The sequence below is a fragment of the Sarcophilus harrisii genome, chromosome 3 (assembly GCF_902635505.1).
Source record: "Sarcophilus harrisii chromosome 3, mSarHar1.11, whole genome shotgun sequence".
In the NCBI taxonomy this organism is placed as follows: Eukaryota; Metazoa; Chordata; class Mammalia; order Dasyuromorphia; family Dasyuridae; genus Sarcophilus; species Sarcophilus harrisii.
Window position 1 is genome coordinate 537,965,814 of NC_045428.1, and position 15,755 is coordinate 537,981,568.

General features: G+C 33.2%; 1 protein-coding gene across 1 annotated transcript in view; it reads right to left on the reverse strand.

The window, feature by feature from the left end:
* The window catches only part of CSMD2 (CUB and Sushi multiple domains 2), a 994,819-nt gene that overhangs the window by 368,161 nt on the left and 610,903 nt on the right, over window positions 1-15,755 (reverse strand). Inside the window, exons 10-11 of the mRNA XM_031962095.1 lie at window positions 13,018-13,139; window positions 46-149 (exon numbers count right to left, since the gene is read on the reverse strand). Coding sequence (XP_031817955.1) covers window positions 46-149; window positions 13,018-13,139 — 226 coding nt within the window. The remainder of the gene's footprint in view (window positions 1-45; window positions 150-13,017; window positions 13,140-15,755) is intronic.

A 15,755-nucleotide genomic window follows, 5' to 3' on the forward strand; every position in this document is an offset into this window, starting at 1 on the left:
ATTGTCTCCTTCTACAACTGTGGTGGGAAAAGAAGTTTTGCTTACACATAGAGAACTGTTTTCTGGTCCCCATCCTGCCCACCATCCCCCACAGTCAGCGTGTCATAGCCTCTTTCCAGGTCAAATTCCTCAAAAGTGAGCTTGATCACCTGTGGGAGAAACACATTCATTAGTATTAGAATAGCAGTGAGATTTCTCGGGTTATTATTTTAAAACCAATTTGTAAATAAGAACCTCCAACAAAGAAACTTGTAACCATTTTCCTCTTTTTTCTGATAGATAACCTGTCCTTGATACCTATAAACATTACTGCAACCATCCTTTAGAATTCTCATTCAGAGACTATTTTTTTCTGGGTTATCTTCATTGATATAGGTCTGGGACAGGAACTGTGATTCCACAGGAACAGATTCTGAATGAGAAGACTTCCTCTACCATTACAGACCAGCATCTTCTCTTTAACTTAAGTGACTGGTACAAGGTCACACAGACAAGATGGGTCATAAACAGGATGTAACTCAGGTCTTCCTGACTCCAGGGGTCAGCTGTCTATCCTCTAAATCATGCTGCTCTCCACTCTTTGGATTTTTGCTCAACAGAAAACAAACTTTTTGAAGCCAAGGTCTTCATAGTAAACTAGGATCATTAAGAGGATATCTTTGTAGGGTCCCACTGATCAGTACATTAAAATACCTGTGAATCTGGAAACAATATTCATGTAAAGCATGGAATCTACAATATTCTCCCTAAGAATGACCAGCAAAGGCCATTTCATCCATCCCCAACCATTCACAACTATTCTATTCTCCTGGATTGTTAAGAAGGGAAATAATCTGATATGTCCTTTAACCTGGTATAGGCTATGAAGAAGAACTTATTAAAGGCTAGCAAAGATCTCCTCTTGCTCATTCTCTTTGGTTTGTTCGTCACCAGAACTGGGAGATGTCTGGTCACCTAACATTTTATGTAACATTTCACAAATTAAAATTAACATTGTCTTTCTATGATCTAAAAAAAAATTACCTTCAGACACTCTTTCTGAACTTTGATTTAACCCTGCTTTCCCTAACATCTTCTTCACTTTCTCTCCAACATTAAAATCTATATAATTAAGACCCATCAAGTGGCCAGATGAAACCAAAACAATAGAAAGGCGGTCCACACCTAAGTCTCATAGAAAAGACTCCTGAAGGTATCGTAATGGTGTGTTTTTTTTCAAATTGGTACTATTCTCTTTCTTTGAAAACAGATTGTTGGAAGGATGTGCTAATAACTCTTGAGTTCTTAGAATTGCAGTCCAAAATAAGGTAGTTGCTGTCTATTTCTCTATTTTGCTTAGTTCAGATATCTGTATTTGAGTGGTAGGTATTCCACCTACACATGTTAAATGAGGACATTCAAAAATAGTTTCCACCAATTCCTTTTTTTAAGTTAATTTTTTTTTCAATTCTTTGACCTAGCTAGTTTTCCCATTTTCTTCATCTAGTATACTTAATATACAGAGGATGACAATTTTAGGTCAATAGATCCCTTCCTCATTTGTCTGAAGGGTCTCTAAATGGCACCATTTATAAGCTCCCTCACCTTTTCAAGATCTTTTTATAAGATTGTATGTCTCCAAATAGAAAGTATTCCAAGACTCTACAGCTCAGAATGATTTCTACTCTTCTGTATGTATTCTATGCCTCTTATAAGTCACAGAATAACAGAATATCAGAACTAGAAGGGAGCTTAGAGTAGTACATTTAAATGAAATCCTACTTGAAATATGAATTCTCCTTGCAAAATCCCAAATTTTCATGCTGCCTCTGCTTAACTCCTCCAGGGATAGGAAATTCAAACAGGTTATAAGTTCTTTTAATATAAACAATGTCTTTTCTTTCTTTTAGTTTGTCTTTATGGCAGGTAAGATGTGGGTGAGGTGCCCTCCATCATAAGTCCAGAATATCTGAAGTGAATGAATTCAAGTTATGATTTCCTTCATACTTTGCTAATCAGCACAGAAAATGCACAGATTCTAAAGGTTTAGTTCAATAATTGTGTAAATATGTCCAATAATTCTCCTTACATTACTAACAAAAGGTCTAGTCTATAAATGAAGACTTCCATCCAAAAGGAAACCCACCAGCTCTCAAGGCAACTTTTAGTTCATGAAGTACATATTGATTTGTTAACACAAGGGATACTTGGATAGGTAATCTAATATGCAGAGAAGAAGTAATATTGTGTTTGTTTGTTTTAGAAGAAAGGCCCATATAATTAAAGAATGAAGCTTTCTTAAAATTTAGATTCCCTGTAATACCTCTTTGTTATAGATGGAGAATTATAGTTTATCAAAGCACACTTTCTTAAAGGCTCTTATATAACATTGTTTCCATGATTGGAACACTATTATTAATGTGGGAATATAATGATAAAATAATGTAATTAACACAAAGAACACTGCTCTACAGTGACACACATCATTAAGTGAACCAGTCATTCATGTAAACTGCTTTTTAAACAGTCTGACCCTAATTAAAGAGCTAATTACATTAGGTATAACATATACTATCACCTTCGTGCAGAACAACAAGATACCTTGTGCAATATTTATTTACAAACCTTTTTTTTATGATTTGCTTTAGTTAAAGCCTGAGGTTTCTTTAATGTGTCATTAATTAACTGTCCCATAAGGCTATTATAGGATCAAATGAAATAATGGATATAAGATAAATTAGAAACCATACAGTACTACATAAATACAGCTATTATTATGAACAATAAAAATAATGGTACATGATGATAAACTGGAATGGATACATAGTATAGCAAAAGAAAAAAAAAAAGAACAGGAGGGGGAAAAATGATAGTTTTGCAAACAAAAAGACTTAGATTCACATCTTACCTCAGACATGTTAGCAATATTATTGAGTAAATGAAAGTTTGATTTAATTTGGTATCAAAAATCAAAATTTTGGTTAAAATTTGAATCAATGAAATAATCACGTAATTTAAAAGGAAGCTCAAGGATTCATCCCATGTCTGAACAAAAATCCCCTTTACAACATATCTAATAAATATACAATCATTGCTTAATATCCTAAGGTGAGGGGTAATTCAATATTATGATAGCCTCTTTTTGGAAAATAAATTTTTAGCATTCTTCTTTTGTTAATTTAATCAATTAATATGAACATTTCATTACATGAAAATGAGCAAAAAGGGATCAAAACAAACTTCCATTAACATAATTTAATGCATATTAAATTTAATGACAGTGACAAAACTAGTATTTTGTGTCATTGTGACTTTTTGATATATATTTAAAGTTAGTTTATTGATATTCTTATTATACTGCTATTACCGATTTACTTGCAATCCCCTTCTGCTGCCACTCCTATGGGATCCCTTCTTTTTAACAAATAAATATAGTCAAACCTGCTACCTAAAATCAAAACTTTAGTTTTCTTTGAAACATATCTCATTTTGAGACTTACATGAATTGATGCTAAGTAAAATGAACAGAAACAGGAGATCATTATACATGGCAACAACAAAATTATACAATGATCAATTCTGATGGATGTGGCTCTCTTCAACAATGAGATGATTCAAACCAGTTCCAAATGTTCAGTGATGAAGAGAGCTAACTACTCCCAGAGAGAGAATTATGGGAAATGAATGTGGACCACCACATAGCATTTCCACTCTTTCTGTTGCTTACTTGCATTTTTGTTTTACTTTTCAGGTTTTTTTTCTTTCTTTCTAGATCTGATTTTTCTTGTACAGCAAGGTAACTGTATATATATACACACACACACACATATATACATACATACATGTATGTATGTATGTATATATATATATATATATGTGTTGTTGCAAATATATATATTGGGTTTAACATATAATTTAACATATTTAACATGTATTGAACTATCTGCCATCTAGGGGAGGGAGTGGGGGGAATAGGGGAAAAGTTGGAACAGAAGGTTCCGAGGGTCAATGTTGAAAAATTACCCATACATATGTTTTGTAAATAAAAAGCTATAATAATAATAATAAAAAGAAAATATATCTCATTTTATTCAAACCACTTCCAATTGTCCAATGAAGAGAGCCATCTACATCCAGAGAGAGGACAGTGGGAACTGAATGTGGTTCGCCACATAGCATTCTCATTCTTTTTATTGTTGTTTGCTTGTATTTTATTTTGCTTCTCTTTTTCTTTTTTTACTGGTTTGAATTGACTTTTCTTGTGCAGCACAATAGTTGTATAAATATGTATGCATGTATTGGATTTAATATATATTTCTACCATGTTTAACATATATTGGACTACTTGCCATCTAGGGAAGGATGTGGGGAAAGGGAAGAAATCAGAAAATAAGATTTGGCAAGGGCTAATATTGAAGAATTATCCATGTATATGTTTTGAAAAATAAAAAGCTTTATAAAAAAGAAAATATAGCTCATATTGTACTGCTACTCTATAATATTCTTGCCAAGAGGTGGAAGGCATGCTTTATATCATGAGTCACTGCATTCAACAGGGTTTTAAAGTTTATCAAAGTTGTTTTCTCTTAAATTATTGTGGTCATTGTGCAAATTGTTCTGGTTCTATTCATCTCCATCTGTATCAGTTCATATAAGTCTTCTCAAGTTTCTCTGACTTCATAGTATTCATCATATCTTATGGTGTAACAATGTTCCATTATATTCCTATATCACAATTTGTTTAGCCATTTTCCCAATTAATTAATGAGCACCTACATTGTTTCTAATTCTTTGATATAATAAAAAGTACAGCCATAAAAATTTTTGTACCTAAGGATCTTTTTGTTTACTCTGCTTTTGATTTCTCAAGTGTATATGCCTAGTAGTGATATTGCTGCGTCAAAGGGTATTTTCAGTTTAATGACTTTTCAGTTATTAGTCCAAATTGCTTTCCAATTTATAGTCCCAACAATAGAGAATGAATATGTCTGTGCTCCCACAGTCTTCCAATAATTGACATTTTCATCTTTCTATATCACTGACAATCTAAAAGGTATAAAATATAATCTAAAAGTTTATTAAATTTGTATTTCCCTTATTATTGGTTATTTGATCCATTTTTCCCCATTTAGTTGTTGACAGCTTACATTTCTTCTTTGAAAAAAAAAGTTCATATCCTTTAACCATTTAGCAACTGAGAATGGTTCTTACTATTTTATATTTTAGATTGTTTCACCTTTTTCCTTCATCTCTTACCTCATTCCTATTTAATTCTAAAATTATCTAAGAGAGGAGAGGCAGCAGGAAGAACCTCCAACAATAGGAATACTCTATCCCCTTACCCTCCCCCTTTAATCCAGCTTATTGAAGACTCAAGAGCTTGGATGAGATGAGATTCAACAACTTCTTTCCTTCTGAAGAGATGGAGGACCACCAGATCTTACCATGTCCAGTCACTGCCTCCTAGTATCCTCTAGACCTCACTCTCTGACTAGTCTCTATTCCCTAGTTTCTTGTACTGTTATCTTAACTACTTATATTACCTAAGGAATACTGAGCCTTGTTATCCACCCTACCCTTAGAAGTTTCAGCTCTTTCCATTTGCCCTGAACTGATCATTCTTTTATATTTTGTCTCTTCTGATTAAAAGCTCCTTGGGAAGTAGATCTATTTCACTTTTCTATTTCTATCCCTTTGATTTAGTATATGCTTGTGACATAATAAATACTTAATAGTGTTGTCATTAATTCATTCAATTCTCTCTAGAGTGTAAATATCAGATTTTTATCAGAGAAAATTACTACAAAGATTTTCATATTATTCCAGTTAACTGCTTTCTTAAAATTCTAGCTGCATTTATTTTTCTTGTACAAAGCTTTTCAGTGTTCCTTCTTGCCATGTTACCCATTTTATTCTCTATAATCATCTGCATCCTTTAATTAGTTTAGAAGTTTCCCCCAGCCATAATTGTGAAAAGTATTTTCTTTCCTTTTCCTCATATAACATGATATGACTTTTCATATTTAAATTATGATAGTTCTAATTGTTGATAGATTACATTGTGGATAGAACATTGGAATTGGAGTCAAGAAAACTTGAGTTCAAATCTAGTTTCAGAAACGTGTGTCTCCTTGGGCAATTCATTTAACTTATGCCTGGCTTATTGTCCTTATCTAAAAAATAATAGCATCTAATTCTCAAAGTTGTTTTGAAGATAAAATGAGACATTTGTAAAGTGCTTTACAACCCTTAAAGCGCCATATAAGGGTACTGCTGCTCCAGTGATGATGATGATGTTAAAGGTTTTGCTTTAATTCAAGGTAAAATTTATTTTTCCATAAAAATATTTCTTCCTACTGTGCCAAGTTCTGTCCTAAAGAACCAAATAAAAAACAAAAATAAGAAACACAAACCCAAGTCTGATTGGAAACAAAAATTAAAACCTTTTAATTTTAAGTTGCTTGAAAAATTAATTCACTATGAATGGTAGCATATACTTATAACCTCAACTACCTGACAAGCAGATGCTGTCAGATCTCCTGGGCTCAGGAATTGAGTATCAATAAGCTGTGCCAATTAGGTGCCCATATTAAGTTTGGCATAAACAAAATTAATCTCTTAAAGTTGTCTATAGAGGAGTGACTTGGAGCAGGTCAGAAAGAGAGCTGGTAAAAGCTTTCACACCAATCAATAATAAGACTATAACCATGAGTACACATCAAGCTTGGGCAAGATAAGAAGGATCAGTCTTTTAAAAAATAAATAAAAAAGAAGAAGAAGAAAGAGAAAGAAGGAGGGAGGAAAGTGATAGGGAAAAGAAAAAAAGGAAGGTTGGGAGAGGGAAAAGAAAAGAAGGAAAGGGGAAGCAGGAAGGCAAAAGGATGGATGAAACCCTCAAAATTCATTAAATATGGGAATGACATGGTTAGAACCATATAGTAGTTAAACTATGCAATCAGTGGTGCAAAAGACAGACTGAAAAGGAGATAATACTGAAGCAACAAGATCAGTTATGAGCCTATTACAATCACCTAAGAGGTGATAAGGATGTGAACTTGGGTGTGTAGTAGCTCTCTTAGAAGTAGAAAAGAAAAAGAGAAAGGCTTAAAAAATATTCCTGAATTACAATGAAAAGACTATGGTAATCAGAGATGAGCAAAAAAGAATAGTTAAGGATAAAATAAGATCTTAAATGGAAAGAATTGGTTTAAAATTGGTTTAAAACTGATAGAAAAAGTGAAGATAGAAAGAAAAATAGATTAAAGGGGAAAGATAGTAAGTTTAGCTTTGGCCATGTTCATTTTGAGAAGCTAATAGGATATCCAAGTAGAGGTACACTATGGTGAGAGTTCCATTAAGATAGAAGTACTGAAGTCAGTACTGAAGGTAAAAATTTAGGAGTGATCTCTATGGCCAATAATATAAGAGTAATTATATTATAAATATATTTGCATATATATGGTATATATGTATAATATATATATTGTAAATATATATATATATACATATTACATATATATAGGAAAGTCACTCAGAAAAATTACTGAGAATGATAAAAAACAGACCCTTAGAGAATACCCACTTTAAAAGTTTGAAAATCATACTGAAAACAAGAGAAATGATTAGCTATATAGGGGGAAAAACTCAAACCAGTAATATAACAATCTCTAAAGCCAAGAAAGAAGTGGGCATTCAATAGGGAGAAGGGGCCAATAGTAACAAAGACTAGAGATGTAAAGGAAGATGACAAAAAAAAAAAAAAACAGGAAAACACCAATGGATTTAGAACCATAGAATTATATCTTATAAGGAAGCTCAGAAGCCATCTTATTTAATCTTTCATTTATACATAAAGAAACAATTGATGATTGGTGATCTTTAAGAGAACAGTTTCCATTTAATGAATGGAATATAATCTAGACTTTTCCATGATTTTTCAATCATGGGAATCCTGTGAAGTTAAGCAGAATAAATCAAATCTTTCCTAATTTTTATAAATAGGAAACACAAAATAAACATCCACAATTATTTCCACAAAATGGTTTTTTTCCCCCATGGCTATAAATTTCTTCATTATTCTAATGGCCCTCTTCTAAGCATGATCTAGTTGTAAATGTCCTTCCAAAAATATGGAACAACTTTAAAGCACAATATTCTAGATATGATCTAAGAAAAACTCCATAAACTGAGTACAATAGAATTATAATTCTCCTTATTATGGACATCATAAGACTTTATTTCTATTAATGCAGTCTGAGTACATTACTTTATTACTATGACATCACATGACTGATTAAAACTGATATTTTTGTCACTGATACTTCTAGGTCTAAAGTTCTGCTTTATATGGATCAGTATCTATCTTTAAACCAAATTCAACATTATAGTTACCCCTTTAAGTGAAATTCTACTATTGTTATTACATTCTTTAAGTATACCAAGATATTTTTTTCTCATTCCTATTCTTTCATCTATTCTATTAGTTATCATTCTCAGCTTTGTGTTATATATAAATTTGATAAACATAAAATATCTTCATGAAAATCCCCGAGGTGTTAAGCACACACATGTACACACACATACACAAACACACATATATACAAACAAGTTATGAGCAAAGGCCAATGGTACTTAAGTAAATACACACCTCTAGGATGACATGGATACATCAACCAGCATACTTTGGGCCTAATCAGTCAGTCACTTCTGAATTCTTCTAAGTTTATTGCTATTTAGTCTATAGCTTTCCAGTTTATTCACAAAAATATCAATGAGTCATGTCTCACCAGCATATAATAAGTATATAAACCCTTTCTTCTTCCTTCCTTCTTTTTCAGCTCCCCTTTATGCACTATCTTCTATTAAAATATATATGATGTCCTAAAAATCTTAGTTAAGCTGTAATAGCTTAAAATTTCACTGAGAAGGAAAGTATGGCACCTACTATGTGTCAGGCACTGTGCTAATTGTCTTTTTTTTTTTTTAAACAAATATAACTCATTTTATTTTTATAATAATCTTTGGTAACTTTATTATCAGCTGAAGAAACTGAGACAAACAGAGATGAAGTGATTTCTTCAGGGTTATTGTGCTAATAAATGTCTGAGGCCAAATTTTATCTCAGATCTTCCTGACACTAGATCTAGCACTCTGATCCATTATGCCACTAGCTGCTTCTATACTACTAGCAGCCTTTAAGACTTTTGTGACACACTGTATAAAATCCCAGAGGGTAGGTAGATTATCTTGCTTATTTGCATTTATATCCCCAGGATTTAGCACAGGGCTTAATAAATACTCTGGTAATCCAATCAATCTATTTTATCTTATCTAATTCCTTGATCTATGAGATTCTTCTAAAAGAAGCTATGGACCTAAGGTCAGGACAAGGTAAATCCCTAAGACAACTCCAAACTAAAGCTTACAATAATCAACAAAGTTCCTGTGCTTCTTTCAGTTCAAAGACTTCCTTAGGACCAAAGAGTAGTTATCTTCAACCCTCCTAAACAAAAGGATTTTCAAAAGGTTGTAAGAGAGCTGGAACTACAAAATGCTAGCTTGGTGACTGTGCCAAACTAAGGAGCATGAAAATAAAGGAAGTAAGTTTCTTGCTGCTTTGAACCCTTCTCACCAAGCATTAACTATTTTATTAATTAGTTAATAATTATTAATAAAGATATTAAGCATCTTTGCCCCTTACTAGTTGTGTAAACTTAAGCAGCTATGTAAGATAGCCATAGAAACTTCTGTGCTTTAGGTCTCAAGTTACTCTTCAAAAATGAGGGAATTTGACTAAGTTTAGTCCTACAAACCCATGGGTTATGCATAGCTCTTATGATAGAAAACAAAATCCCTAGAGGATCTTGACCATCTCCCCTTCTAGTTTCCATCTGGGAAAGCAACCTATTGTTGTAGAAGAAAGTATTGGTTTAGGGGTCAGAAACTATGAAGTCAAAGCTTAACTCCATCATTAACATAAGCGAACACAGCCAAGATGAGATGATTGGATTCAATCGTCTTGGGATAATTGTAACATATAGGGTTGCAATACTGTATATGCAAGTTTTATTAACCAATGCAATTCTTGTCCAAATACTTCTATGAATCCTCCAAAGAGGTCCCTCCAGGGCCCTGGAAATCTATCTCTGGGTCTTTTAATATCTTCTGGTTACCAGTGCAACTTTTAAGCTATCTCTCCATGGTCTCTGTGGATGATGGGCATTTTTTTTTTTTCTCATCAAACATAACCTTGATAATGTCATTTTGTGAAGTATCCTGGTTATAACCACCATATGTCTCTTCATTGCCCTTTGGGAATCTCTAATTTTGATTCTTCTGAGAGTAGCTATTTCATGGTTGCCAGTCATACAGTATTACCAAGAGCACAGTGGTATTAAAAAGACATATACACTGACATAAGGAATAGCTTTCAATCACTCAAAATGTCATAAAACTTCCAAATAAAATTTAATCACTCTCCATTAACCAATTTCTGATTGCTTTAACTAATGATGATTTCTATTTCTCTTTTTCTTCTGAGAGGACTCCCAATTTCTGATTTTATCAGTGTAAAGAATTAGCCTGATGCAGTTTGCCACTGTGATAACTCTCCCTCCTGATATAAATCAGCAAATATTCTATCATATAAAAGTCTTAAAGAGATGCCCAGATCACTGATCAATTAATGAACTGCCCAGGGTCACATAGCCAGGTTGTGTCCAAGTGAAGATATGAATCTAGGGTTCCCTGACTCCAAGCACTCTTAATACTGTTACCCTGGAGTTTGTTGAATGATACAAGAAAAAAATATATTAAATTACATAGAATTTTACACTTATAAAATACATATATGTATGTGTAAAATTTGCATGCATACATACATATGTGGACATCAGTGTGCAAGCATATAATACACACATACACCATCTCATTTGAGCATCACAAACTCTCCTAGAAACTAGTAGTACAAGTGTTATTATTAAGCTTTACATGTGGGGAAACTAAAACTCAGAAGCTAGACCACTAAAGCTAGTAAGCAGTAAAACAAGGTATCAAAACGCAAGTGTACTGATTCTAATTTCGGTGCTTTTTCCATGGTTACATTGTTGTTGCTATTATTCAGATCTTCAGTTCTAAACTTTTTATAAACTCATGGACCATACTTTCCATGGGGTTTTATTGAAAAAAAAGATACTTGAATGGTTTGCCATTTTCTTCTCCAATAGATTAAAACAGTAATCCTCAAAGTTGTGGCCCATAGAATTCTAGGGTTCTCTGAAACCCTTTCAGAAGGTCTCCAAAATCAAAATTAATTTTTATTTCTAATATGACAAATATTTACAAATATAACCCATGTTTTATATATTTATATATATGTAATTTTATTGTTTATTATTATATTATATTATTATATACAATATGTAATATATCTATAAATATAAACTCACATAAACAAAAACTCTTTGCACAGACTCATAACAATTTTTAATAATATAAAAATATTGAGAACAAAAGTTTGAGAAACATTGGATTAAGTAATTTAGTGATTTATCTGGGGTCACACAAATAATAAGTCTCTCAAGCTGGCCCAATTTGAATTCAGGTCTTCCTAACTCCAGGCCCAGTATTCTATTCACCTAGCTACCTCCTTCTGTGAGATTATGAAAGTCTTTAGAGTTTATGCCACTCAAAAACTACTTCCAGTTTCTTAATGTTTTGTGTTTTTTTTATGTCCATCTGGTTTTTGACAGAACACTAAATTCTTTGATGGCAAAGACACCCTAGCTCTTTCATATTACAAAGCTAAACACTCAGAAAACCATAGATAACATTAGTTCACTTGTATTGAATTCTAGTTTACTTCACTGTCACCAAGGATGCCAAAAGTCTGATAAAAATAGTTCAATGTAGGGAAAACCCAGCCTTCTCTTTCTTGCCCCAGTCACTCTCTCCAACTTCTGCTTCCAAAATATCTGTACTAATAATAAACTCCCTTTTCTTATCTTCAAAACCGCAAAGGAAGTAGATAGGAAGGAAATGAATTATCACCACAGGTTGTCAAAAGTCCATAACTGAAAACTATACACAGTCTAAGAAAACCTCTTTTTCCCTACTTGTCCAAAATCATTTCTTTGGAACCTCAGTTCTGGTGTCAATCAAGAGAGAATTAAATCTACCCATTTACCACTTAACTTTAGAGCCACACTCTTACCAAAATTCATTAATAAATAATTGTATAACATATAATTATATGTAAATTACATTATGTTTATGCTGTGATTTTATATTAATATTTATTATAATCTAATAATAATTAACAATAAGATGCATGACTAAGTTTTATAATAGTTTTTGGCCAATGTGATATGTTAAACAATTATTTCCTGCTTCATTAGATTAAAGAACTTCACACTGGAGGAAATGATCCATTTTGTTTACTGCAAGGTTCTACTCTAGTCACCCTCCTTAGTATATATGTGGGCAGAAAATTATAGCCAATTTACCTGGCAAAACAAAAACAAAAACAAAAACTACATCCAACCCTACTTAACTGGCTTCTTATGGAATTCCCTCAAGAAGTGACCTTGCTTTGCTTCCAGGCTACAAAGCCAGCACCTATTAATTCATTTAAAAATTCCTAGGAGAGAAGAATACCCTTTCACTAGTTTAATAACCTCTGGAAAGTACTACTCAGATTTAATCCAGCCAAAGCTGAATCCCACGTTCTCATTTGCTATAGAGAAGAATTGTTCAGTATCATCCCATATGAATGATAGGTATTCTTTTGGGGAAGATTCAAGAGCACAGTATTCACTATGAAAATCACATATTCCTCAGATATTCTGTATCATTTACCCTCTGGTTTCTGAACATACCCATACCTAAGCTATACTGGACTGATAATAACGTATTTCTTTTTGAAGCCTTTCAGAGAAGATGTAAATCTTCATGATTCAATCTATAACATGACCACTCTGCTCAACGGAGTCTCCCTATTAGCCATAAGGCTACCTCATTTAAGGAGTAAAAAGGCCTTACCTTGGCAGGGTTGATTGCTGTAATAACCCACACACAGTGAGCATTGTTGTCATACTGAATAGGGAAGTTAGGGGATGTGATGATGCCTGAAGGGCCACGGAGGTGAGCATCACACATTCGAGCTATAGAGAGGAAACAAAAGAGAGACATATGTTAGCACAGGCCACAGGTCTGTCCCCCTTGCCCAGAAGAGATCCATGACAAAGCTATAATTTCTTTCTGTCAGAAAGGTTCTCCATTGCAATCCTTCCTCGCTTTTTCAATAGATTTAACTAAGTGGTACAGTAGTCTATGATACATGGGAGATGAAGACAAAGAAATTGAGTTGGCAACTGTTCTACCTGCTACTTAAAAAAATAAATAAAAGCCCAGAAATTCATAAACTATAATTAAATCCTATACTCATGATGACATAATTCATTGTTCTTGTTCCCACATCCTTCCCACCTCATTCCCAAACTTCCACATAAACCCCTAGGCTTTTTTGAGGAACCTTTTTTTTTCTTCAAGACTATTCAGGATTGTTCATCATTTAGTATAAATGGCCTTAACCCAAACCCCACCAAAAGAGCTCTAGATGGGAAAGGAAGGAAGACCATTTGGTGACTGCAAAATAAATCCAAAAGAGTGGTATGACTACTCCCTTCTATCTGTAGCAGAGAAAGGAACAGAGAAAGAATAATGCCAAATGGTCAAGTGTTCCACAGTCCCTAATCCAGGCACAGAATGTAAGTCACAAAGTCTTCAAAAGCTCTCCTGAGGACTTCAGATAATTAATCCCTTGCCCCACTCCCCATATCCCACCTTCAACTTAATATATCTATTCTCCAGCTGAAAAAGGACATGTGATCTTGGAGTAGCTTCTAAGAGAAATTAAGTCCCTCAAATCCCAGTTTCCCACCAGAAAAACTGTCCCCCTTCCTTCTCCTTTCCTCCCTTCCTTATCACAAGTTTCCTTGTGATAGATAATGTCAAAGACCTACATGACATGCTCCTCTTTGTGCAAGTGATCATCAGAGATGGTAACTGAAACACTGTTATATATTTATCACAAAAGCTGCATTATTCTCCTTCATACTCACATGACTTTAGTTTTCTTGCTTTTTTCAGGCTAAAATAATAAAGGTGTGATGTTCAAAATATATACAATATTGATACAGATATATAACCAAGTTCCATTGTCCACTAGGTAAGTAGCCAAACATATGAAAAGGCAGTTTTCAAAACGAGAAATTCAAATCAGAAGGAAGAATAAATGAATGAACGGATACTCTAAATTATTAATAAAAATCAAATTAAAAAAACATGAGGCTTTATTTTACATGCTTTAGAGTGACAAATATGAGCAAAGTTGAAAATAGCAAACACTGGCAGGTTATAGAAAGAAACACTGATGGGTACAGATGTGAATTGGCCCAAACATTCCTGAAAACAATTTGAAATTAAACTTAAAAAAACAGAAAATAGTGAAGGAATTCCAATACAAAGGTAAAGGTCTCACATATAAAGAAATATTTATAGCATATCTTTTTTTTTGTGGTAGTAAAATACTGGAAAGAAAGTGTTACTATTGTTAGGGAAATAGATGAACAAATTATGGCATATGAATTTGTTGCAATTCTTAGACCAGGTGACCCTGGAATCTCTATGTGTATGTCCTCTGTTATTTTACTCTCTCTATTAAAAGTCTCATAAGATACTATATGATGATCAGTTCTGATGGACCTGGCCATCCTTAGCAACGAGATCAACCAAATCATTTCCAATGGAGCAGTAATGAACTGAACCAGCTACGCCCAGAGAAAGAACTCTGGGTGATGACTAAAAACCATTACATTGAATTCCCAATCCCTATATTTATGCCCACCTGCATGTTTGATTTCCTTCACAAGCTAATTGTACAATATTTCAGAGTCTGATTCTTTTTGTACAGCAAAATAACGTTTTGGTCATGTATACTTATTGTGTATCTAATTTATATTTTAATATATTTAACATCTACTGGTCATCCTTCCATCTGGGGGAGGAGGTGGGGGGGTAAGAGGTGAAAAATCGAAACAAGAGGTTTGACAATTGTTAATGCTGTAAAGTTACCCATACATATAACCTGTAAATAAAAGGCTATTAAAAAAAAAAGTCTCATAAGATTTAATGGTAAAGGGGATGGGATATTAATGTGGTGTAAGAAATTTAAAGTGACTTGGAGTGACTGATATGAACTGGTCCAAAATAAAGTTAACAAAACAAGAATAGTAACTTAGACAAGGTCCACAATAATGTAAAGGAAACAATTCTGAACTCTAATCAGTGAAGTTCTTAATCACAATTTTTGAGAAATGATGGTAAAGCATTGAAATAGAGAGATGATAGATGATGGTGATGGAGGAAGAGAGATACTATTGGGAAAGAAAAGTGATTTCGTTTTCAAGTATCAATATTTCCTCTCTCCCCACCCCCACCCCCAGACTAATTCGATGTTTTCTAAAACCTAAATCTAAAGTGAGTTTAGGTTGTCAGTAGAATTAGAATCATACTAGGAGCATTTTAGTGAACACTACAGTTCTAAACAAACAATACCAATGTAATTGATTACATTGTTGTGTATCTGATGAGCAGAGATAGGACTACATTAGTATAAAATTTCTCTGTATAATTTTATTCACCAGCAAAGTGGGCTAAAATTACAAGTTATCTCTCCCAACACACACAGAGTAGATACATCCTTCACCTAGGTGTTG